This window comes from Hippocampus zosterae, chromosome 20 (genome assembly GCF_025434085.1).
Source record: "Hippocampus zosterae strain Florida chromosome 20, ASM2543408v3, whole genome shotgun sequence".
NCBI lineage: Eukaryota > Metazoa > Chordata > Actinopteri > Syngnathiformes > Syngnathidae > Hippocampus > Hippocampus zosterae.
This window is the reverse complement of record NC_067470.1, coordinates 11,771,400-11,798,418: the sequence shown is the minus strand read 5'-3', so window position 1 is coordinate 11,798,418 and position 27,019 is coordinate 11,771,400. Positions and strand designations below refer to the sequence as shown.

The following is a 27,019-nucleotide window of genomic DNA, read 5'->3' as shown; positions in this document are numbered from 1 at the left end:
TGATGCCGGAGCAATGTCTGTGTATCCAGTGTGGGTGTGTTGAGTTGCATCTGAGTGAGGTTTGTCTGCGTGTGATGATTCTATTGCAGCTATTGCAGGTCCAGGTTTGGGGGGGTGGTCTTGTGTTTGTTGTGTCTCTGTTGGAGTTGTCTGTCCGTGTTGCGTTTGAGGGTAGTGTTGGTGAGGCGAGTGTGTTGTTTTGGTCTGTTTGTGCTCTGCTGCCTGTTGGTGTCCTACGAGGTGTTGTTGTTCGTGGTGGTGTTTTGGGATGTAGTCTGCATTTCCATGTTATGTTGTATTGTCTAGTGTTTATGTTTGTGCAATGTTTGTGTACCCAGTGTGGTGTGTGGTGGTTGCATCTAAAGGATGTCTGTCTTCTTGTAATCTGTTGTGTGCAAATGTCGCATGTCCAGGTAGTTTGTTGTGTGTGTGTTTGTTGCGCGCGTGAGAGTGTCTGTGTGGGCCCCGGATTTGTCTCTATGTCCCCCGCCTGGAGCAAAAGGTCCGCCCGCCACCCTGCCAGGTTCAGGGGGCGGTTAGCCGAAAAAAAACGGCCGTAAGGGCACCCCGTTCGGGGTGCAGGGATTGGTTCCTTGATTTGTCCCCCCGTTCGGGGGGAACCCTCCAACTGCGAGTAAGCCAAGGAGTTTGGAGGAGTCTTTTTACAGCGCCCCCTATATGTCGGGGGACAGCAGTAAACTGGGCTTCCGGGACAGGATCCGGATGAACAACTCCCGCTCGGCGCAGGTGATCCGGAACAAGGCATCGCCCCAGGCGCCCGGCCTGGCCGTGAGGCACTCGCCCAACCAGGAGAACGTCCCTGAGGCGGCCAGCCCCGGGAAGGTGCAGAAGAGCTGGAGCTTCAATGACCGCACTCGCGTTCGGACCTCGCTGCGGCTCAAAGCCAGGCCTCCCGTTGACGTGGAGGGTCTGGGAGAGGACAGCGTGGATGACAGAGGCTACTGCGACATTGCCATGGACGAGGTCATTCCCGCCGTCAAGACGCTCATACGAGCCGTCAGGATTTTGAAGTTCCTGGTGGCCAAGAGGAAGTTCAAGGAGACGCTGCGTCCGTACGACGTGAAGGACGTCATCGAGCAGTACTCGGCGGGACACCTGGACATGCTGGGCCGTATCAAGAGCCTGCAGATGCGGGTGGACCAGATCATCGGGCAAGGCGCCATCCAGGCCGATAAGAAGGCACGACCAGAAAAGGGCGAGAAGACGCCGCCGGAACTGGAGTCTCTGGATGAGCTGAGCATGATGGGACGTGTGGTCAAAGTGGAGAAACAGATTCAGTCCATCGAGAAGTCTTTTTTTATTTTCAATGCCTTTACAATCATACATTCTATGCACATACACTGGTCTAAACATGGTATTCAGATGAATTTTACCTTTGTGGAATATGAATTATGTAGAAAATCTCACTTGTTTTTATCCAAATCAGGATAACATTTTGTACTTGCTATTGACCGAACAGTACATCACAGTTTCTGTGAGGACAAAATTTCTGGTTCTGTCACAGTCCACCGGAAGCAGAAATTGCTTTCACATCGCGCAGCTGTAACTTGGGCCGATCACAAGTGCTGCTTAACTTGTTAAACTAAATGAAGAGATGCCTCCGTGCAATACTCAGAGTAAGATGACGTTGTGTAAAGGAAGTGGCATGATTTATAGAAGCTAATGGAGTGCTGTGTCTGTCTCCTAAATACAATAAGATCTTTTTAAATGGCTTTTCAATTTTTCTTGCAGGGAAAAATGTACATCTATATATCTACTGTATATCTATAAAAAAAATCCTCGTCTCACCCCTCAGGTGGTGTCCATCCCTCATTCAGCTGGGGTCCTCTACCAGAGGCCAGGAAGCTTGAGGGTTCTGCGCAGTATCCTTGCTGTTCCCAGCACTGCACATTTCTGGACTGAGATGTCCGATGTTGTTCCCGGGATCTGTTGCAACCACTCATCATCTAGTTTGGGGGTCACTGCCCCGAGTGCTCCGACCACCACAGGCACGACTGTCCCCTTTACCTTCCAGGCTCTCTCCAGCTCCTCTCTGAGCCCTTGGGATTTCTCGAGTTTCTCGTGTTCCTTCTTTCTGATGTTTCCAGCACTTGGGACCGCTACATCCACTACAACGGCTTTCCTCTGCCCTTTATCTATCATCAGGATATCTGGTTGGTTCGCCATTACCATCTTGTCAGTCTGGATCTGGAAGTCCCATAGGATCTTCGCTCTGTCATTCTCCACCACCTTCGGAGGTGTTTCCCATTTTGACCTTGGGGTGTCCAGTCCATACTCCGCACAGATGTTTCGGTAGACTATGCCAGCCACCTGGTTATGGCGTTCCATATAGGCTTTCCCTGCCAGCACCTTACACCCTGCAGTTACGTGTTAGATCGTCTCAGGTGCCTCTTTGCACAACCTACACCTTGGGTCTTGGCTGGTGTGGTAGAGCCTCGATGGCTCTGGTGCTCAGGGCCTGCTCCTGAGCAGCCAGGATGAGTGCCTCTGTGCTGTCCTTCAGGCCAGCCCTCTCTAGAACTCTGATAGAACTTCTTGAGATTGGCCACGGCAGTTATTGTCCGGTGGTACATCCCGTGTAGGGGCTTGTCCTCCCATGATGGTCCCTCTTCCAGCACCTCATCTTCTGTTCCCCATTGTCTGAGACATTCTCTGAGTACATCATCCGTTGGTGCCTTCTCCTTGATGTATTTGTGGAGCTTGGATGTTTCATCCTGGACAGTGGCTCTCACACTCACTAGTCCCCGGCCTCCTTCCTTTCGGCTTGTGTACAGTCTCAGGGTGCTGGATTTGGTATGGAACCCTCCATGCATGGTAACGAGCTTTCGGGTCTTAACATCCGTGGTCTGAATCTCTTCCTTTGGCCACCTTATTTTTCCTGCAGGGTATCTGATCACTGGAAAGGGCATAGCTGTTTATTGCCCGGGTCTTATTCTTGCCATTGAGCTGGCTTCTTAGGACTTGCCTCACTCGCTGGAGGTATTTGGCCGTAGCCGCTTTCCTTGTTGCCAGTTTGAGGTTGCCATTGGCTTGTGGTATACCGAGGTACTTGTCGCTGTCCTCAATGTCTGCTATTGTTCCTTCAGGGAGTGAGACCCCTTCAGTGCGGACTACCCTTCCTCTCTTAGTCACCATCCGACTACATTTCTCCAGCACGAATGACATCCCAATGTCGCTGCTGTAGATCTTGATTGTGTGGATCAGGGAGTCTATGTCCCTTTCGCTCTTAGCAAACAGCTACATGTCATCCTTGTAGAGGAGGTGACTGATCGTAGCTCCATTTCTGAGGCGGTATCCATGGCCTGTCTTGGTGATTACTTGGCTTAGGGTCTTCAGTCCTATGCAGGACAGCAGTGGGGAGAGTGCATCACCTTGGTATATGCCACATTTGATGGACACTTGGGTAAGGGGCTTGCCATTGGCTTCAAGTGTGGTTTTCCACATCCTCATCAAGTTCGCAACGAAGGCTCTTAGGGTCCTGTTCACCTTATACACATCCAAGCATTCAGTGATCCATGTATGTGGCATCGAGTCATAGGCTTTCTTTTAATCAATCCAGGCTGTGCACAGGTTGGTACATCGGGACCTGTAGTCTTGTGCGACTGTTCTGTCAACCAGGAGCTGATGTTTGGCTCCCCTGGTATCTCTACCAATGCCCTTCCGTGCTTCGCTCATGTATTGATCCATGTGTGCACTTATCTTAGCCGCAACATGAGCTTCCAAAATTGTGGAGGGACAGGTTATTGGCCGATAGTTGGATGCGACTGCACCCTTTGAGGGATCTTTCATGATAAGGATCGTTCGCCCTTCGGTTAGCCATCCTGGGTGAGTCCCATCCCTAGGCAGCTGGTTCATTTGTGCTGCTGGGCGCTCATGGAGTGCTGTGAGTCTCTTTAGCCAGTAAGTGTGGACCATGTCCGGGCCTGGTGCTGTCCAGTTCTTCATATTTGAGACTATTTCCTTTATGTCTGCCACTGTTATGGTAATTGGGTTCTGTTCAGGGAGGTGTCTGTGCTCCTCTCTTTGGGTGACCAGCCATTGTGCACTGCTGTTATGTGCAACCTCCTTCTCCCATCTGCCTCTCCAGTACCTTTCAGTTTCCAGTCTTGGTGGATCAGCTCTGTTGTTAGGACCCTGCCACTGAGCGTACACTTTCGCAGGTTGTGTTGCAAACAGCCTGTTTATTCGTCTGGCCTCATTCTCTTTCGTGTACCGCTTTAGGCGGCTGGACAAGGCTTGGAGCCTTTGTTTCGAGTGCTTCATATATGGTCATCTGGATGTACCTCTCAGGATCGGCCTTTTCATCACACCTCTCTGGACCTCAGTCAATTGACTCACATCTTTCCGAGCCGCCTTGATCTTAGCCTCCAACCGTCTTTTCCATGGTCGGTAATGTATCTCATGGCTTCCATGGTTGCTCTTATAGCCAAGCATCTCAAGGATCACTGATGCTGAAGCGTATATCAGTTCATTTCCGTGATCGTTACGGTAAGGATCGCCCTCACTGCTGCATTCACACTTTCCAAGAGACTTTCAGGTGGTACTTCACATAGCCGTTGTAATCGGATTCTAGGTTTCCCAGCTTTCATTCTTGCCATGATCTTAGCTTTCAGGTCAGTTGCTGCCTCGCTCAGCATTTCATTCATTGGGGCTGGCCTCCCAATCTCATCATCTGCATTCACTCTGGTATGAACTCCTCCTCTGATCTGGCAGCCTGGGGCCCCTCACCATGGAACCTGCGTTGTACCTCATCAATCTCAAGTTGTGACAGCAGTTGCCGTTTGTGGATGTTGGAACACTGAGTTACGAGTTGTTTCGTGGCCACCCGTGACTGTGGGTTTCGAAGTAACCATTTAGCCCACATTCTCTCCATGTAACCTCTCTGACTAGGCTTGCTTGAGTAGTAGCATTCCAACAGAGCCATGTTATTGCATCTTGCCCATCTCTGCTCCATTTTTCATCAAGGTGCTCTGGTTCCCCAGCACCTGACGCAGACCTTGTTTGGCCGGGCGACGTCTGAGCTGGCATGTCATTCATTTTATTGTCTCTCATCATTGTATGAGGTACGCATTAGCGTGAAGGCTCTTGCCCAAGGACCCACACTGGATGGTGTTATGTGCTCATTTTTTGCCCCAAGTGGGGAGCGGAGGGACGGGCGCTGGGGGGGGGACCATCGTGGTGGGGCGGGCCCCTACGCGGGATGTGCCACCGGACCGTGGCTGAGGTGGCTGATCTCAAGAAGTCCTATCGGTGGCTGGAGGGGACTGGCCTGGGGGACAGCGCAGGGGCGCTCATCCTGGCTGCTCAGGAGCGGGCCTTGGGCGCCGGAGCCGTCGAGGCCCGGATGTGCCGCGCCGGACAGGACCCGGGGTGTGGGTTGTGCGGGGAGGCGCCTGGGACGATCCGGCACGTGGCTGCGAGGTGTGGGATGCTGGCAGGTGGGGCCTGCGTGGAGCGCCATGGCCAGGTGGCTGGCGTGGTCTGCCGAGGCATCTGTGCGGAGTGTGGACTGGGGGCCCCGGGGTCGGAGTGGGGGGCACCTCCGAGGGTGGTGGAGGGTGGCGGAGCGGGGATCCTGTGGGACTTCCGGATCCAGACTGGCGGGATGGTGGTGGCGAGCCAGCCAGATGTCGTGGTCGTGGATGGGGGGCGGAGGAGGGCCGTTGTGGTGGATGTGGCGGTCCCAGGTGGTGGAGGCATCGGGAGGGGGGAGCATGGGGGGCTCGGGGGGTACCAGGGGCTCGGGGAGGGGCTGGGGAGGGCCTGGGGGGTGGGGGTGGCGGTCGTGCCTGTGGTGGTCGGGGCGCTCGGGGCAGTGACCCCCGGACTGGATGGGTGGTTGCGACAGATCCCGGGACCAGCGTCGGACATCTCGGTCCGGAGGTGTGCGGTGCTGGGAGCGGCGGGGGTACTGCGCGGGGCCCTCGGGCTTCCTTGCCTCTGGTGGAGGACCCGAGCTGAATGAGGGACGGACACCACCCGAGGACACCTCCTATTGGCTCCATGATAAGAGCTCCACCCAGCAAAGAATTAACCCTTTAAAACCTGATTCTGAGCTTTCACAATTATTTACCACCATTTGCGTAATATCTACAGTATACAGAAGGAATCAAGCAATTTTTACCAATGTATCTGTAGGTGATGTTTATTTATTATGTACACAGAGATAAAGAGTAATGGCACAGCTCTGCAGTATCTTTCCACTTTTATATATGTATGCTATACTAAATAAAATGAATAGGGCACCATATAATGCAACAGTTATGCAACTCACTAAATAATGATGTGAATTTTCAGTTGTTGCTAAATCAGTTAGGATGTTATAATTTGTGGTGTAGATGCGAATTTAGGAGAGCAGGACAATATATCGCATTGCAATTGGAGCAGCAGCTTGGTTGATGATGTCCCCAAACCGGCTCATCTATTATATTTGTCGTGCAATACAATGAAAATGAGCACAATTGCAAAACATAGGCTTCTTATATTTTAAAATAAAATAATCACATGTTTACTGTTCTGGGTTTTCTACAATCATGAATGGAGGCATTATTTACAGCAGGTTGACAGCAGTGTGATCGAGCAGATTTTATAGAGTAGAATTTGAATGGGGCTTCACTGATTTATTTCATACAATTCATATCTAAAACACAGGTGAAAAATATTTGATTGTTAAAATATTTAAATACAAGAACTATATCAAGAAATTAACAAAACATACAGTTTTTTTAATTAGGAGAAAAGTCTAAAAACATATCACAAATGACAAACGTTGTGCCTCTCCTCCTGTTCTTCAATGAAGCTGATCACCCTCCAGCTCCCGTTAGAAACATCGTGCTGCTGAAGGTGTGCCGGCAGAATGGTTGTGATACAGGAGGTGCTGTGGACTCTCCCAGAAACGAGGACCTAGTTTAGTTGTAGATCCAGTAAAACATAGTGCAAATGTGACATTATTTATAATGCACAGTTACAGTCTTGTGAATATTAAAAAATGTACTTCATGTAATGCAGGAAGCGAATAATTCAAACGAACTAAGGCAGCAAACAGTAAGAGCAAAATCGTGTTCCAAACATTAACTTTAACTCTTTTTAAATGTCAATTAGCTTGTGAGTAATAAGACAAAATGTGACTGTCAGACAGAGAACTGTCAGAGCAAACGGCAGATTTTGGAAAGTCCTGCCGAAATAAATCTGCACCCGACTGCGACTGTCAGCGTTGAACTGCCGCCATTGCTGTCAAAGTCAGACACATCTCCGAAATCGTTGGAGCAAATTTTTAAGCAGGCTTCATCTTGATAAATTGACCACGTATTTGACATTTACACCATAACGTTACCGCCTAAAATAATCAGAATGGGAATCAGAATCATCTTTATTGGCCAAGTATGTAGAACACACAAGGAATTTGTCTCCGGTATAACACGCTGCACTAGTATCATCGTAAACAACAAAATCATTGAACCATTTTAGAGTATACCAGTAGTTTTGTAGTACCATTTTGTGGTGCAAGAAGAGTGACTATGTCAGTGACTGTTTAAGGAGTTAATGGCTAGAGGGACAAAATTTTGTGTAACAACAAGAGTAATATGTACCCCAAAAGCTTTCAAAGCGTCTGAAAGTTTTCTCCTCCGTTTTTGTTGGGGCTTGGCTCGAAATGCATCATGATTGGCTGCCCGAAGTCCACGTGTCTGTCGGACGTGCTCTCATTGGTCTACAATACCATCACGGATGAATAAATACTCAAAGGGCTTGCCTTTAAATACTCAATGGCCTTGCCTGGCAAGCCCTTTGAGTATTTATTCCATATTGCCCACTAGTTCACTAGTAAGGTCATTTTGACGCTTACTAGTGAACATGTAAGCCACAAAACGCTCACTGGTTCACTAGTAAGGTCATTTTGAGGCTTACTAGTTGACATGTAAGCCAATAAACGCCCACTAGTTCACTCGTAAGATCATTTTGAGGCTTACTAGTTGACATGTAAGCCGCAAAACGCCCACTAGTTCACTAGTAAGATCATTTTGACGCTTACTAGTGAACATGTAAGGCCATAAATGTGCCCGCTAGTTCACTAGTAAGTTTAATTTGAGGCTTACCAGTTGACATGTAAGCCACAAATCGCCTACTAGTTCACTAGTAAGATCATTTTGAGGCTTACTAGTGAACATGTAAGCCACAAAACGCCCACTAGTTCACTAGTAAGATCATTTTGACGCTTACTAGTGAACATGTAAGCCACAAAACGCTCACTAGTTCACTAGTAAGGTCATGTTGACGCTTAATAGTGAACATGTAAGCCACAAAACGCTCACTAGTTCACTAGTAAGGTCATTTTGACGCTTACTAGTGAACATGTAAGCCGCAAAACGCCCACTAGTTCACTAGTAAGATCATTTTGAGGCTTACTAGTTGACATGTATGCCGCAAAACGCCCACTAGTTCACTAGTAAGATCATTTTGACGCTTACTAGTGAACATGTAAGCCACAAAACGCTCACTAGTTCACTAGTAAGGTCATTTTGACGCTTAAAAAAAAGCCGGGCCGTCTTTTTTTTTAATCTCTCAATCTGCTGCTCGGCCGCCGAGCCGGCCCGCTCTCCGCCGCCCATTAAAATTAATGGCCTTTTGCCTACTACACCGCCCTCTGGCGGACACAAGCGCTATTGCCGAGAATGAATGACGGTATTTTTCAATTTCATCTGCAAACTAAATACATGTTGAAATGTGTGCATAAGTCCTTTGGTTTAGGCGTGACACTCATTTTGAGTATTTATTGCTTTAAATGCATTTTCAGGCCGAGCTGAGAAGGTTTTCAAAAGATGTCCTGATTCGTGTTATGGTCTGTGTCGCCCTCTATTGACCAATATCCGATATTGTCTCCGAGGCCTGAAACTATTTTCATTTATATGACTGTATAACTGTACTCTTCAGCCAATTATTCCATGACTCTTTGTTCTTGAACTAATTATAACTCAACGCGGGTACCATGACTATACTCAATTTCAGTTTTTTTTTGCTTTAAGTGCAGTTTGAGTCGGAGCTGAGCTCGTTTTCTGAGTTTGAATGTTTTTTAATAGGAATGAGTTGTGTGGTCAAATTAATGCTCATTTAGCCTTCAGGAGGTCATCCTGAACTAAATTCATGTTGAAATGTGTGCATAAGTCCTTTGGTTTAGGCGTGACACTCAATTTGAGATTTTATTGCTTTAAATGCATTTTCAGGCCGAGTTGAGCACGTTTTCTGCGTTTGAATGTATCTTCATAGAAATGAGTTGTGTGGTCAAATTAATGCTCATTTAGGCTTCAGGACGTCAACCTGAACTAAATACATGTTGAAATGTGGCCATAAGTCCTTTTGTTTAGGCGTGACACTCAATTTGAGTTTTTATTGCTTTAAATGCATTTTCAGGCCGAGCTGAGCGTGTTTTCTGAGTTTGTATTTATCTGCAGAGGAATGAGTTTTGTAGTCAAATTAATGCTCATTTAGGCTTCAGGAGATCATCCTGAACTAAATTCATGTTGAAATGTGTGCACAAGTCCTTTGGTTTAGGTGTGACACTCAATTTTAGTTTTTATTGTTTTAAATGCATTTTCAGGCCGAGTTGAGCACGTTTTCTGACTTTGAATGTGTCTTCATAGGAATGAGTTGTGTGTTCAAATTAATGCTCATTTAGGCTTCAGGAGGTCATCCTGAACTAAATAAATGTTGAAATGTGTGCATATGTCCTTTGGTTTAGGCGTGACACTCAATTTCAGGCCGAGCTGAGAAGGTTTTCAAAAGATGTCTTGAATCATGTTATGGTCTGTGTCGCCCTCTACTGACCAAATTCCGATATTGTCTCTGAGGCCTGAAACCATTTTCATTTATATGACTGTATAACTGTACTCTTCAGCCAATTATTCCATGACTCTTTGTTCTTGAACTAATTATAACTCAACGCGGGTACCATGACTATACTCAATTTCAGTTTTTATTGCTTTAAGTGCAGTTTGAGTCGGAGCTGAGCTCGTTTTCTCAGTTTGAATGTTTTTTAATAGGAATGAGTTGTGTGATCAAATTAATGCTCATTTAGGCTAAAGGAAGTCTCCTGAACTAAATACATGTTGAAATGTGTGCATAAGTCCTATGGTTGAGGCGTGACACTCAATTTGAGTTTTTATTGTTTTAAATGCATTTTCAGGCCGAGTTGAGCACGTTTTCTGACTTTTAATGTATCTTCATAGGAATGAGTTGTGTGGTCAAATTAATGCTCATTTAGCCTTCAGGAGGTCATCCTGAACTAAATTCATGTTGAAATGTGTGCATAAGTCCTTTGGTTTAGGCGTGACACTCAATTTGAGATTTTATTGCTTTAAATGCATTTTCAGGCCGAGTTGAGCACGTTTTCTGCGTTTGAATGTATCTTCATAGAAATGAGTTGTGTGGTCAAATTAATGCTCATTTAGGCTTCAGGACGTCAACCTGAACTTAATACATGTTGAAGTGTGTGCATGAGTTGTCTGATCAAATTAATGGTCATTTAGGCTTCAGGTGGTCATCCTGAACAAAATACATGTTGAAATGTTTACATAATGTTTTGGTTTAGCCGTGACACTCAATTTGAGTTTTTATTGCTTTAAATGCATTTTCAGGCCGAGCTGAGCACGTTTTCTGAGTTCAAATGTATCTTCATGGGACTGAGTTGTGTGATCAAATTAAAGGTGAGTTAGGCTTCAGGGAGACATCCTGAACTAAATTCATGTTGAAATGTGTGCATAAGTCCTTTGGTTTAGGCGTGACACTCAATTTGAATTTTTATTGCTTTAAATGCATTTTCAGGCCGAGCTGAGCACGTTTTTTCACTTGGAATGTTTGGTTTGGTTTGGTTTGGGTTGTTTATTGAACATAAAACATATACAGTAATAATTTGACAGAAAATAAGGTAGATAAAAAAGTAAAAGAAAGAAATCAGTCTTCATTCAACAGTTATTATGTTCAAAGGAGTAGGATGAAGTAAAAAAACTTATCTAGTCCTACCCCTTTATGTGTTTATATCTACTAAATCATTTTTATATCAATCAGAAAAGAAAAAGTAAGAAGTTGTATCTTCATAGGAATGAGTTGTGTGATCAAATTAATGGTCATTTAGGCTTCCGGTGGTCATCCTGAACAAAATACATGTTGAAGTGTGTTCATAAGTCCTTTGGCTTAGGCGTGACACTCAATTTGAGTTTTTATTGCTTTAAATGCATTTTCAGGCCGAGCTGAGCACGTTTTCAGAGTTTGAATGTATCTTCATAGGAATGAGTTCTGTGGTCAAATTAATGCTCATTTAGGCTTCAGGGGGTCATCCTGAACAAAATACATGTTGAAGTGTGTGCATAAGTCCTTTGGTTTACACGTGACACTCAATTTGAGTTTTATTTGTTTTAAATGCATTTTCAGGCCGAGCAGAGCACGTTTTCTGACTGTGAATGTATCATCATGTGAATGAGTTGTGTGATCAAATTAATGGTCATTTAGGCTTCAGGAGGTCAACCTGAACTAAATACATGTTGAAATGTGTGCATAAGTCCTTTGGTTTAGGCGTGACACTCAATTTGAGTTTTTATTGCTTTAAATGCATGTTCAGGCCGAGCTGAGCACGTTTTCAGAGGTTGAATGTATCTTCATAGAAATGAGTTCTGTGGTCAAATTAATGCTCATTTAGGCTTCAGGATGTCAACCTGAACTAAATACATGTTGAAATGTTTACATAGTGTTTTGGTTTAGGCGTGACACTCAATTTGAGTTTTTATTGCTTTAAATGCATTTTCAGGCCGAGCTGAGCACATTTTCTGAGTTTGAATGTATCTTCATAGGAATGAGTTGTGTGGTTAAATTAATGCTCATTTAGGCTTCAGGGGATCATCCTGAACAAAATACATGTTGAAGTGTGCGCATAAGTCCTTTGCTTTAGGCGTGACACTCAATTTGAGTTTTTATTGCTTAAAATGCATTTTCAGACCAAGTTGAGCACATTTTCTGAGTTTGAATGCATCTTCATAGGAATGAGTTGTTTGGTCAAATTAATGCTCATTTAGGCTTCAGGAGGTTAACCTGAACTAAATATGTGTTGAAATGTGTACATAAAACCTTTGGTTTACGCGTGACACTCAATTTGAGTTTTATTTATTTTAAATAATGCTAATTATTTTTATTATTATATTATAATTATTTTTATTTTTATTATTATTTTAAATTTAATGCTCATTTAGGCTACAGGAGGTCATTTGCAAACTAAATACATTTTGAAATGTCCGCATAAGTCCTTTGGGTTAGGCGTGACACTCAATTTGACTTTTATTGCTTTAAATGCATTTTCAGGCCGAGCTGAGCACGTTTTCTGACTTTGAATGTATCTTCATAGGAATGAGTCGTGTAGTCAAATTAATAGTCATTTAGGCGTCAGGTCAACCTGAACTAAATACATGTTGAAATGCATAAGTGCATAAGTCCTTTGGTTTAGGTGTGACACTCAATTTGAGTTTTATTTATTTTAAATGCATTTTCCGGCCGAGCTGAGCACATTTTCTGAGTTCGAATGTATATTCATAGGAATGAGTTGTGTGGTCAAATTAATGCTCATTTAGGCTTCAGGAGGTCATCCTGAACTAAATTCATGTTGAAATGTGTGCATAAGCCCTTTGGTTTAGGCGTGACACTCAATTTTAATTTTTATTGCTTTAAATGCATTTTCAGGCCGAGCTGAGCATGTTTTTTGACTTGGAATGTATCTTCATAGGAATGAGTTTTGTGGTCAAATTAATGCTCATTTAGGCTTCGGGGGATCATCCTGAACGAAATACATGTTGAAATTTGTGCATAAAACCTTTGGTTTACACGTGACACTCAATTTGAGTTTTATTGGTTTTAAATGCATTTTCAGGCCGAGCTGAGCACGTTTTTTGACTCTGAATGTATCTTCATGGGAATGAGTTGTGTGATCAAATTAATGGTCATTTAGGCTTCCGGTGGTCATCCTGAACAAAATACATGTTGAAGAGTGTTCATAAGTCCTTTGGTTTAGGCGTGACACTCAATTTGAGTTTTATTGCTTTAAATGCATTTTCAGGCCGAGCTGAGCACGTTTTTTGATTTTGAATGTATCATCATAGGAATGAGTTCTTTGGTCAAATTAATGCTCATTTAGGCTTCAGAAGGTCAACCTGAACTAAATACATGTTGAAATGTTTACATAGTGTTTTGGTTTAGGCGTGACACTCAATTTGAGTTTTTATTGCTTTAAATGCATTTTCAGGCCGAGCTGAGCACATTTTCTGAGTTTGAATGTATCTTCATAGGAATGAGTTGTGTTGTCAAATTAATTGTCATTTAGGCTTCGGGAGGTCAACCTGAACAAAATACATGTTGAAGTGTGTGCATAAGTCCTTTGCTTTAGGCGTGACAGTCCATTTGAGTTTTTATTGCTTTAAATGCATTTTCAGACCGAGCTGAGCACATTTTTTGACTTTGAATGTATCTTCATAGGAATGAGTTGTGCGGTCAAATTAATGCTCGTTTAAGCTTCAGGAGGTCAACCTGAACTAAATACATGTTGAGTGTGTGCATAAGTCCTTTGGTTTAGGCGTGACACTCAATTTGAATTTTTATTGCTTTAAATGCATTTTAAGGCCGAGCTGAGCACGTTTTTTTTACTTTGAATGTATCTTCATAGGAATAAGTTGTGAGGTCAAATTAATGCTCATTTAGGCTTCAGGGGGTCATCCTGAACAAAATACATGTTGAAGTGTGTGCATAAGTCCTTTGGTTTAGGTGTGACACTCAATTTGAGTTTTATTGCTTTAAATGCATTTTCAGGCCGAGCTGGGCACGTTTTTTGATTTTTAATGTCTCTTCATAGGAATGAGTTGTGTAGTCAAATTGTCATTTAGGCTTCAGGAGGTACACCTGAACTAAATACATGTTGAAATGTGTGCATAAGTCCTTTGGTTTAGGCGTGACACTCATTTTGAGTTTTTATTGCTTTAAATGCATTTTCAGGCCGAGCTGAGCACATTTTTTGACTTTGAATGTATCTTCATAGGAATGAGTTGTGCGGTCAAATTAATGCTCATTTAGGCTTCAGTAGGTCAACCTGAACTAAATACATGTTGAGTGTGTGCATAAGTCCTTTGGTTTAGGCGTGACACTCAATTTGAGTTTTATTGCTTAAAATGTATTTTCAGGCCGAGCTGAGCACATTTTCTGAGTTTGAATGTATCTTCATAGGAATGAGTTGTGTGGTCTAATTAATGCTAAGCTGAGCACGTTTTCTGACTTTGAATGGATCTTTGTAGGAATGAGTTGTGTGGTCAAATTAATGCTCATTTAGGCTTCAGGAGGTCAACCTGAACTAAATACATGTTGAAGTGTGTGCATAAGTCATTTGGTTTAGGCGTTAAACTCAATTAGAATTTTTATTGCTTTAAATGCATTTTCAGGCCGAGCTGAGCACGTTTTTTGATTTTGAATGTATTTTCATAGGAATGAGTTGTGTAGTCAAATTAATTGTCATTTCGGCTTCAGGAGGTCAACCTGAACTAAATACATGTTGAAATGTCTGCATAAGTCCTTTGGTTTAGGCGTGACACTCAATTTGAGTTTTATTTATTTTGAATGCATTTTCAGGCCGAGCTGAGCACATTTTATGAGTTTGAATGTATCTTCATAGGAATGAGTTGTGTGGTCAAATTAATGCTCATTTAGGCTTCAGGAGGTCAACCTGAACTAAATACATGTTGAAATGTGTGCATAAGTCCTTTGGTTTAGGCGTGACACTCAATTTGAGTTTTTATTACTTTAAATGCATTTTCAGACCGAGCTGAGCACATTTTCTGAGTTTGAATGCATCTTCATAGGAATGAGTTGTGTAGTCAAATTAATTGTCATTTAGGCTTCAAGAGGTCAACCTGAACTAAATACGTGTTGAAATGTGTGCGTAAGTCCTTTGGTTTAGGCGTGACACTCAATTTGAGTTTTTATTGCTTTAAATGCATTTTCAGACCGAGCTGAGCACATTTTTTGACTTTGAATGTGTCTTCATAGGAATGAGTTGTGCGGTCAAATTAATGCTCATTTAGGCTTCAGGAGGTCAACCTGAACTAAATACGTGGAATGAGTTGTGTGGTCAAATTAATGCTGAGCTGAGCACGTTTTATGACTTTGAATGTATCTTCATAAAAATGAGTTGTGTGATCAAATTAATTGTGATTTAGGCTTCAGGAGGTCAACCTGAACAAAATACATGTTGAAGTGTGTGCATAAGTCCTTTGCTTTAGGCGTGTCACTCAATTTGAGTTTTTATTGCTTTAAATGCATTTTCAGACCGAGCTGAGCACATTTTTTGACTTTGAATGTATCTTCATAGGAATGAGTTGTGCGGTCAAATTAATGCTCATTTAGGCTTCAGGAGGTCAACCTGAACTAAATACATGTTGAGTGTGTGCATAAGTCCTTTGGTTTTGGCGTGACACTCAATTTGAGTTTTATTGCTTAAAATGTATTTTCAGGCCGAGCTGAGCACATTTTCTGAGTTTGAATGTATCTTCATAGGAATGAGTTGTGTAGTCAAATTAATGCTGAGCTGAGCACGTTTTCTGACTTTGAATGTATCTTTATAGGAATGAGTTGTGTGGTCAAATTAATGCTAATTTAGTCATCAGGAGGTCAACCTGAACAAAATGCATGTTCAAATGTGTGCATAAAACCTTTGGTTCATGCGTGACACTCAATTTGAGTTGTATTTGTTTTAAATGCATTTTCAGGCCGAGCTGAGCACGTTTTCTGACTGTGAATGTATCATCATGGGAATGAGTTGTGTGATCAAATTAATGGTCATTTAGGCTTCAGGAGGTCAACCTGAACTAAATACATGTTGAAGTGTGTGCATAAGTCATTTGGTTTAGGCGTTACACTCAATTAGAATTTTTATTGCTTTAAATGCATTTTCAGTCCGAGCTGAGCACGTTTTTTGATTTTGAATGTATCTTCATAGGAATGAGTTGTGTAGTCAAATTAATTGTCATTTAGGCTTCAGGAGGTCAACCTGAACTAAATACGTGTTGAAATGTGTGCATAAAACCTTTGGTTTACGCGTGACACTCAATTTGAGTTTTATTTATTTTAAATGCATTTTCAGGCCGAGTTGAGCACATTTTCTGAGTTTGAATGTATCTTCATAGGAATGAGTTGTGTGGTCAAATTAATGCTCATTTAGTCTTCAGGAGGTCAACCTGAACTAAATACATGTTGAAATGTGTGCATAAGTCCTTTGGTTTAGGCGTGACACTCATTTTGAGTTTTTATTGCTTTAAATGCATTTTCAGGCCGAGCTGAGCACATTTTCTGAGTTTGAATGTATCTTATAGGAATGAGTTGTGTGGTTAAATCAATGCTCATTTAGGCTTCAGGGGATCATCCTGAACAAAATACATGTTGAAGTGTGCGCATAAGTCCTTTGCTTTAGGCGTGACACTCAATTTGAGTTTTTATTGCTTAAAATGCATTTTCAGACCGAGTTGAGCACATTTTCTGAGTTTGAATGCATCTTCATAGGAATGAGTTGTGTGGTCAAATTAATGCTCATTTAGGCTTCAGGGGGTCAGCCTGAACTAAATACATGTTGAAATGTGTGCATAAGTCCTTTGGTTTAGGCGTGACGCTCAATTTGAGTTTTATTTATTTTAAATGCATTTTCAGGCCGAGGTGAGCACATTTTCTGACTTTGAATGTATCTTCATAGAAATGAGTTGTGTGGTCAAATTAATGCTCATTTAGGCTTCAGGAGGTCAACCTGAACTAAATACGTGTTGAAATGTGTGCATAAAATCTTTGGTTTACGTGTGACACTCAATTTGAGTTTTATTTATTTTAAATGCATTTTCAGGCCGAGGTGAGCACATTTTCTGACTTTGAATGTATCTTCATAGAAATGAGTTGTGTGGTCAAATTAATGCTCATTTAGTCTTCAGGAGGTCAACCTGAACTAAATACATGTTGAAATGTGTGCATAAGTCCTTTGGTTTAGGCGTGACACTCATTTTGAGTTTTTATTGCTTTAAATGCATTTTCAGGCCGAGCTGAGCACATTTTCTGAGTTTGAATGTATCTTATAGGAATGAGTTGTGTGGTTAAATCAATGCTCATTTAGGCTTCAGGGGATCATCCTGAACAAAATACATGTTGAAGTGTGCGCATAAGTCCTTTGCTTTAGGCGTGACACTCAATTTGAGTTTTTATTGCTTAAAATGCATTTTCAGACCGAGTTGAGCACATTTTCTGAGTTTGAATGCATCTTCATAGGAATGAGTTGTGTGGTCAAATTAATGCTCATTTAGGCTTCAGGGGGTCAGCCTGAACTAAATACATGTTGAAATGTGTGCATAAGTCCTTTGGTTTAGGTGTGACGCTCAATTTGAGTTTTATTTATTTTAAATGCATTTTCAGGCCGAGGTGAGCACATTTTCTGACTTTGAATGTATCTTCATAGAAATGAGTTGTGTGGTCAAATTAATGCTCATTTAGGCTTCAGGAGGTCAACCTGAACTAAATACGTGTTGAAATGTGTGCATAAAATCTTTGGTTTACGTGTGACACTCAATTTGAGTTTTATTTATTTTAAATGCATTTTCAGGCCGAGCTGAGCACATTTTCTTACTTTGAATGTATACTCATAGGAATGAGTTGTGTGGTCAAATTAATGCTCATTTAGGCTTCAGGAGGTCAACCTGAACTAAATACGTGTTGAAATGTGTGCATAAAATCTTTGGTTTACGTGTGACACTCAATTTGAGTTTTATTTATTTTAAATGCATTTTCAGGCCGAGGTGAGCACATTTTCTGACTTTGAATGTATCTTCATAGAAATGAGTTGTGTGGTCAAATTAATGCTCATTTAGGCTTCAGGAGGTCAACCTGAACTAAATACGTGTTGAAATGTGTGCATAAAATCTTTGGTTTACGTGTGACACTCAATTTGAGTTTTATTTATTTTAAATGCATTTTCAGGCCGAGCTGAGCACATTTTCTTACTTTGAATGTATACTCATAGGAATGAGTTGTGTGGTCAAATTAATGCTCATTTAGGCTGCAGGAGGTCAACCTGAACTAAATACATGTTGAAGTGTGTGCATAAGTCATTTGGTTTAGGCGTTACACTCAATTAGAATTTTTATTGCTTTAAATGCATTTTCAGTCCGAGCTGAGCACGTTTTTTGATTTTGAATGTATCTTCATAGGAATGAGTTGTGTAGTCAAATTAATTGTCATTTAGGCTTCAGGAGGTCAACCTGAACTAAATACGTGTTGAAATGTGTGCATAAAACCTTTGGTTTACGCGTGACACTCAATTTGAGTTTTATTTATTTTAAATGCATTTTCAGGCCGAGTTGAGCACATTTTCTGAGTTTGAATGTATCTTCATAGGAATGAGTTGTGTGGTCAAATTAATGCTCATTTAGTCTTCAGGAGGTCAACCTGAACTAAATACATGTTGAAATGTGTGCATAAGTCCTTTGGTTTAGGCGTGACACTCATTTTGAGTTTTTATTGCTTTAAATGCATTTTCAGGCCGAGCTGAGCACATTTTCTGAGTTTGAATGTATCTTATAGGAATGAGTTGTGTGGTTAAATCAATGCTCATTTAGGCTTCAGGGGATCATCCTGAACAAAATACATGTTGAAGTGTGCGCATAAGTCCTTTGCTTTAGGCGTGACACTCAATTTGAGTTTTTATTGCTTAAAATGCATTTTCAGACCGAGTTGAGCACATTTTCTGAGTTTGAATGTATCTTCATAGGAATGAGTTGCGTGGTCAAATTAATGCTCATTTAGTCTTCAGGAGGTCAACCTGAACTAAATACATGTTGAAATGTGTGCATAAAACCTTTCGTTTACGCGTGACACTCAATTTGAGTTTTTATTGCTTTAAATGCATTTTCAGGCCGAGTTGAGCAAGTTTTTTGATTTTTAATGTCTCTTCATAGGAATGAGTTGTGTAGTCAAATTGTCATTTAGGCTTCAGGAGGTACACCTGAACTAAATACATGTTGAAATGTGTGCATAAGTCCTTTGGTTTAGGCGTGACACTCAATTTGAGTTTTTGTTGCTTTAAATGCATTTTCAGACCGAGCTGAGCACATTTTTTGACTTTGAATGTATCTTCATAGGAATGAGTTGTGCGGTCGAATTAATGCTCATTTAGGCTTCAGGAGGTCAACCTGAATTAAATACATGTTGAGTGTGTATAAGTCCTTTGGTTTAGGTGTGACACTCAATTTGAGGTTTATTGCTTTAAATGCATTTTCAGGCCGAGCTGAGCACATTTTCTGAGTTTGAATGTATCTTCATAGGAATGAGTTGTGTGGTCAAATTAATGCTGAGCTGAGCACGTTTTCTGACTTTGAATGTATCTTTATAGGAATTAGTTGTGTGGTCAAATTAATGATCATTTAGTCATCAGGAGGTCAACCTGAACAAAATGCATGTTCAAATGTGTGCATAAAACCTTTGGTTTATGCGTGACACTCAATTTGAGTTGTATTTGTTTTAAATGCATTTTCAGGCTGAGCTGAGCACGTTTTTTGATTTTGAATGTATCTTCATAGGAATGAGTTGTGTAGTCAAATTAATTGTCATTTAGGCTTTAGGAGGTCAACCTGAACTAAATGCGTGTTGAAATGTGTGCATAAAACCTTTCGTTTACGCGTGACACTCAATTTGAGTTTTATTTATTTTAAATGCATTTTCAGGCCGAGCTGAGCACATTTTCTGAGTTTGAATGTATCTTCATAGGAATGAGTTGTGTGGTCAAATTAATGCTCATTTAGGCGTCAGGAGGTCAACCTGAACTAAATACATGTTGAAATGTGTGCACAAGTCCTTTGGTTTAGGCGTGACACTCAATTTGAGTTTTTATTGCTTTAAATGCATTTTCAGGCCGAGCTGAGCACGTTTTAAGAGTTTGAATGTATCTTCATAGGAATGAGTTCTGTGGTCAAATTAATGCTCATTTAGGCTTTAGGGGGTCATCCTGAACAAAATACATGTTGAAGTGTGTGCATAAGTCCTTTGCTTTAGGCGTGACACTCAATTTGAGTTTTTATTGCTTTAAATGCATTTTCAGACCGAGCTGAGCACATTTTTTTACTTTGAATGTATCTTCATAGGAATGAGTTGTGCGGTCAAATTAATGCTCATTTAGGCTTCAGGAGGTCAACCTGAACTAAATACATGTTGAGTGTGTGCATAAGTCCTTTGGTTTTGGCGTGACACTCAATTTGAGTTTTATTGCTTAAAATGTATTTTCAGGCCGAGCTGAGCACATTTTCTGAGTTTGAATGTATCTTCATAGGAATGAGTTGTGTGGTCAAATTAATGCTGAGCTGAGCACGTTTTCTGACTTTGAATGTATCTTTATAGGAATGAGTTGTGTGGTCAAATTAATGCTCATTTAGTCATCAGGAGGTCATCTTGAACAAAATGCATGTTCAAATGTGTGCATAAAACCTTTGGTTTATGCGTGACACTCAATTTGAGTTGTATTTGTTTTAAATGCATTTTCAGGCCGAGCTGAGCACGTTTTCTGACTGTGAATGTATCATCATGTGAATGAGTTGTGTGATCAAATTAATGGTCATTTAGGCTTCAGGAGGTCAACCTGAACTAAATACATGTTGAAATGTGTGCATAAGTCCTTTGGTTTAGGCGTGACACTCAATTTGAATTTTTATTGCTTTAAATGCATTTTCAGGCCGAGCTTAGCACGTTTTTTTGACTTTGAATGTATCTTCATAGGAATAAGTTGTGAGGTCAAATTAATGCTCATTTAGGCTTCAGGGGGTCATCCTGAACAAAATACATGTTGAAGTGTGTGCATAAGTCCTTTGGTTTAGGCGTGACACTCAATTTTGAATTTTATTGCTTAAAATGTATTTTCAGGCCGAGCTGAGCACAATTTCTGAGTTTGAATGCATCTTCATAGGAATGAGTTGTTTGGTCAAATTAATGCTCATTTAGGCTTCAGGAGGTTAACCTGAACTAAATACATGTTGAAATGTGTGCACAAGTCCTTTGGTTTAGGCGTGACACTCAATTTGAGTTTTTGTTGCTTTAAATGCATTTTCAGACCGAGCTGAGCACATTTTTTGACTTTGAATGTATCTTCATAGGAATGAGTTGTGCGGTCGAAATAATGCTCATTTAGGCTTCAGGAGGTCAACCTGAATTAAATACATGTTGAGTGTGGATAGGCCCTTTGGTTTAGGTGTGACACTCAATTTGAGGTTTATTGCTTTAAATGCATTTTCAGGCCGAGCTGAGCACATTTTCTGAGTTTGAATGTATCTTCATAGGAATGAGTTGTGTGGTCAAATTAATGCTGAGCTGAGCACGTTTTCTGACTTTGAATGTATCTTTATAGGAATTAGTTGTGTGGTCAAATTAATGATCATTTAGTCATCAGGAGGTCAACCTGAACAAAATGCATGTTCAAATGTGTGCATAAAACCTTTGGTTTATGCGTGACACTCAATTTGAGTTGTATTTGTTTTAAATGCATTTTCAGGCTGAGCTGAGCACGTTTTTTGATTTTGAATGTATCTTCAAAGGAATGAGTTGTGTAGTCAAATTAATTGTCATTTAGGCTTTAGGAGGTCAACCTGAACTAAATGCGTGTTGAAATGTGTGCATAAAACCTTTCGTTTACGCGTGACACTCAATTTGAGTTTTATTTATTTTAAATGCATTTTCAGGCCGAGCTGAGCACATTTTCTGAGTTTGAATGTATCTTCATAGGAATGAGTTGTGTGGTCAAATTAATGCTCATTTAGGCGTCAGGAGGTCAACCTGAACTAAATACATGTTGAAATGTGTGCACAAGTCCTTTGGTTTAGGCGTGACACTCAATTTGAGTTTTTATTGCTTTAAATGCATTTTCAGGCCGAGCTGAGCACGTTTTAAGAGTTTGAATGTATCTTCATAGGAATGAGTTCTGTGGTCAAATTAATGCTCATTTAGGCTTTAGGGGGTCATCCTGAACAAAATACATGTTGAAGTGTGTGCATAAGTCCTTTGCTTTAGGCGTGACACTCAATTTGAGTTTTTATTGCTTTAAATGCATTTTCAGACCGAGCTGAGCACATTTTTTTACTTTGAATGTATCTTCATAGGAATGAGTTGTGCGGTCAAATTAATGCTCATTTAGGCTTCAGGAGGTCAAACATAACTAAATACATGTTGAGTGTGTGCATAAGTCCTTTGGTTTTGGCGTGACACTCAATTTGAGTTTTATTGCTTAAAATGTATTTTCAGGCCGAGCTGAGCACATTTTCTGAGTTTGAATGTATCTTCATAGGAATGAGTTGTGTGGTCAAATTAATGCTGAGCTGAGCACGTTTTCTGACTTTGAATGTATCTTTATAGGAATGAGTTGTATGGTCAAATTAATGCTAATTTAGTCATCAGGAGGTCAACCTGAACAAAATGCATGTTCAAATGTGTGCATAAAACCTTTGGTTCATGCGTGACACTCAATTTGAGTTGTATTTGTTTTAAATGCATTTTCAGGCCGAGCTGAGCACGTTTTCTGACTGTGAATGTATCATCATGGGAATGAGTTGTGTGATCAAATTAATGGTCATTTCGGCTTCAGGAGGTCAACCTGAACTAAATACATGTTGAAATGTGTGCATAAGTCCTTTGGTTTAGGCGTGAAGCTCATTTTGAGTTTTTATTGCTTTAAATGCATTTTCAGGCCGAGCTGAACACATTTTCTGAGTTTGAATGTATCTTATAGGAATGAGTTGTGTGGTTAAATCAATGCTCATTTAGGATTCAGGGGATCATCCTGAACAAAATACATGTTGAAGTGTGCGCATAAGTCCTTTGCTTTAGGCGTGACACTCAATTTGAGTTTTTATTGCTTAAAATGCATTTTCAGACCGAGTTGAGCACATTTTCTGAGTTTGAATGCATGTTCATAGGAATGAGTTGTGTGGTCAAATTAATGCTCATTTAGGCTTCAGGAGGTCAACCTGAACTAAATACATGTTGAAATGTGTGCACAAGTCCTTTGGTTTAGGCGTGACACTCAATTTGAGTTTTTATTGCTTTAAATGCATTTTCAGACCGAGCTGAGCACATTTTTTGACTTTGAATGTATCTTCATAGGAATGAGTTGTGCGGTCAAATTAATGCTCATTTAGACTTCAGGAGGTCAAACTTAACTAAATACATGTTGAGTGTGTGCATAAGTCCTTTGGTTTTGGCGTGACACTCAATTTTAGTTTTATTGCTTAAAATGTATTTTCAGGCCGAGCTGAGCACATTTTCTGAGTTTGAATGTATCTTCATAGGAATGAGTTGTGTGGTCAAATTAATGCTGAGCTGAGCACGTTTTCTGACTTTGAATGTATCTTTATAGGAATGAGTTGTGTGGTCAAATTAATGCTCATTTAGTCATCAGGAGGTCATCTTGAACAAAATGCATGTTCAAATGTGTGCATAAAACCTTTGGTTTATGCGTGACACTCAATTTGAGTTGTATTTGTTTTAAATGCATTTTCAGGCCGAGGTGAGCACGTTTTCTGACTGTGAATGTATCATCATGTGAATGAGTTGTGTGATCAAATTAATGGTCATTTAGGCTTCAGGAGGTCAACCTGAACTAAATACATGTTGAAATGTGTGCATAAGTCCTTTGGTTTAGGCGTGACACTCAATTTGAATTTTTATTGCTTTAAATGCATTTTCAGGCCGAGCTTAGCACGTTTTTTTGACTTTGAATGTATCTTCATAGGAATAAGTTGTGAGGTCAAATTAATGCTCAATTAGGCTTCAGGGGGTCATCCTGAACAAAATACATGTTGAAATGTGTGCATAAGTCCTTTGGTTTAGGCGTGACACTCATTTTGAGTTTTTATTGCTTTAAATGCATTTTCAGGCCGAGCTGAGCACATTTTCTGAGTTTGAATGTATCTTATAGGAATGAGTTGTGTGGTCAAATTAATGCTCATTTAGGCTTCAGGAGGTTATCCTGAACTAAATACATGTTGAAGTGTGTGCATAAGTCCTTATGTTTAGGCGTGACACTCAATTTGAGTTTTTATTGCTTTAAATGCACTTTCAGGCCGAATTGAGCACGTTTTCTGAGTTTGAATGTATCTTCATAGGAATGAGTTGTGTGGTCAAATTAATTCTCATTTAGTCTTCAGGAGGTCAACCTGAACTAAATACATGTTGAAATGTGTGCACAAGTCCTTTGGTTTAGGCGTGACACTCAATTTGAGTTTTTATTGCTTTAAATGCATTTTCAGGCCGAGCTGAGCACGTTTTATGACTTTGAATGTATCTTCATAAAAATGAGTTGTGTGATCAAATTAATTGTCATTTAGGCTTCAGGAGGTCAACCTGAACTAAATACGTGTTGAAATGTGTGCATAAAATCTTTGCTTTAGGCGTGACACTCAATTTGGGTTTTTATTGCTTTAAATGCATTTTCAGACCAAGCTGAACACATTTTTTGACTTTGAATGTATCTTCATAGGAATGAGTTGTGTGGTCAAATTAATGCTCATTTAGGCTTCAGGAGGTCAACTTGAACTAAATACGTGTTGAAATGTGTGCATAAACCCTTTGGTTTATGCGTGACACTCAACGTGCCCGAAGACAGCTGAGATAGGCTCCAGCACCCCCCGCGACCCTAGTGAGGATCAAGCGGCTCGGAAGATGAATGAATGAATGAATGTATTTCAGTGATCGTCAAAGGGTTAATATTCCAAAAGTAGCAACATAATCCTTTATTAATCGGACACAGTTTTTTTTTCTCAACAGAATATGGTCAAATGTCATTAATACACTCATGGAATTACCGTATATACTTCAGCTCATGTGTCATGGAAATGTGTAAAATTGATTAAGAGGCCACAGCCCATTAAAGTTCACAAAGAGACAGCTAAATGTGTCAAGTAATTTAACACCAAATTATGAAACTGTCACAGCACCATCCATTATTTATACTAATTTTGGAAAGCTTTCACTAAAGGCATTATTTCTTGCGTCAACGTATAACAGGTCAAGTACACACAACATTGACCTATTCCAAAGTCATGCAGTTTTCCATTGACTTGAAGGTTCCATGCCACAATTAATTTTATTTTTAATATCTTTGATTTAATCTTTGGAAAATTCCAGGGTGCCTCTTTTCAAGCTATTCTGGTTGGTCAAAAGCACCTGCCAGACGGTTGGATTTATCATTAATATTGGCTATGTCAATAAGCTTTGTTCTGATTGGCTCACTGTTCCCCTGAAAATAAACAGTGGGTAGAGTTTAGCTCCAATAGGTAGCATGCAATATGTTGGAATTTTGTGGCACACAAGCATTCATTAGGACATCAAGTCAATCCTTCAATGTCTTCTCTTACTATTATTGTGAAACAAAAAGTGTTGGATTGTTAACCCGCTAATCAGGACTGTGAACTAACTGTGTCTTATGAAAGTTGCTGAGATAGACCGTATACATCTAAATACAGATACCATAGTTACTTGGTAAAATTGCTATATTGACTAGTCATGCTCGTGTTTCCAAATGTGCTCGTGATGTGAAGGAGTAAAATATTACTTTCAGAATATGAGGTCTGTTGAGGGAACCTGCGTGATGATTACAAAGTGCTCCTCTTTGCAATGTGCCAAAAACACAGCACGATGGCTCCGAAAAATAATTTCTTCAAGACAATCCCACCATTCTTCAGCTCCTCTGAGTTTTGCAAGTGATGCAAAGTTTTAGCTTTGCACAAGTCACGTTGTTGTTCAGCCATTTTTGCTGAGTTGAACAAAAGGGCTTGGATCGCATGCGACGTTGAGGAACACAGTTACAAATTTACTGAAGCTGTTAAAAGCGTTGATAACAAAGAAGCACGGTCCTGTATGAAGTTTTTATTTGGCTGATCATCACCAACAATCACTAAATTATGAAATACTATCTACTACTTGATCCCAAAAAAATAACATGATCTCTGGCCAACGTACCTCAGGTATTGTGCTAGTTCAAAAGCATCAAGTTTTAGCTTTGACATCAACATTAAGAATTGTTGTACATGGTGGTTGGTGATTTTAATCACCGAGTTGGTTTTGTTTTTCCTTTTATGATTATTTGATTTTTTTTTCCACAAAAAAAATTTGCTTTGGGTTCCATCCATCAGAGTGGTACCATCCTCACTAATAATAATATTGTTGTAATGTTGAATATCGAACCATTATCTGAAATGTGGCGGCACGGTGACCAACTGATTAGAATGTCCGCCTCACAGTACAGAGGTGCATGGTTCAATTACAGCTCCGGCCTTCCTGTATGAAGTTTGCATGTTCTTCCCGTGCCTGTGCGGGTTTTCTTCGGGTACCCCGGTTATATCCCACATTCAAAAAACATGCATAGCATGTCAGTGGAACACTCAAAATTGTCCCCCAAATTGTCCCTCGTCTATGTGTGTCCTGTGATTGGCTGGCAACCAGTTCAGCAGGTACCACACCTACTCTCCGAAGACAGCTGGGATAGGTTCCAGCACGCCTCGTGAGGATTAACGGATTAGAAAATGGATTGATGGATGGATATCCAAAGGGCCCACCTTCACAAGGGTTGCAGGCATGATGGAACCTATCCCAGCTGTCCTTGGGCGTTAGGCGGGTTAAACTCTGAACTGGTTGTCAGCCAATTTCATATATTGAATAGAAATACAAAAACTAAAGAATTCAATATCTAATGCTTGTCATTTTCACATTACATTACCAAGAAAGAAAGAGAGAGAGAGAGACAGACAGACAGACAGACAGACAGACAGACAGACAGACATTAATTTCTGGTAGTGCAATCTCATATTTTGTTACTTTTGTATTAGTTGTGAACAGAAAACGAATGTCATCAAACATTTCTATGTTGCAGAATGTGACACCTCCCTGCTTCCAGTCCGAGTCCAACTCCGAACAATGA

At 40.8% G+C, this 27,019-nt stretch overlaps 1 protein-coding gene across 1 annotated transcript; it reads left to right on the top strand.

Annotated features, from left to right (window-relative positions):
- Positions 1–678: 678 nt before the first annotated feature.
- On the top strand, positions 679–27,019 carry LOC127593456 (potassium voltage-gated channel subfamily KQT member 4-like). The gene is made up of 2 exons (XM_052054914.1): positions 679–1,281; positions 26,972–27,019. Exons 1-2 carry the CDS (start codon positions 679–681, stop codon positions 27,017–27,019), a joined length of 651 nt encoding a protein of 216 aa, XP_051910874.1.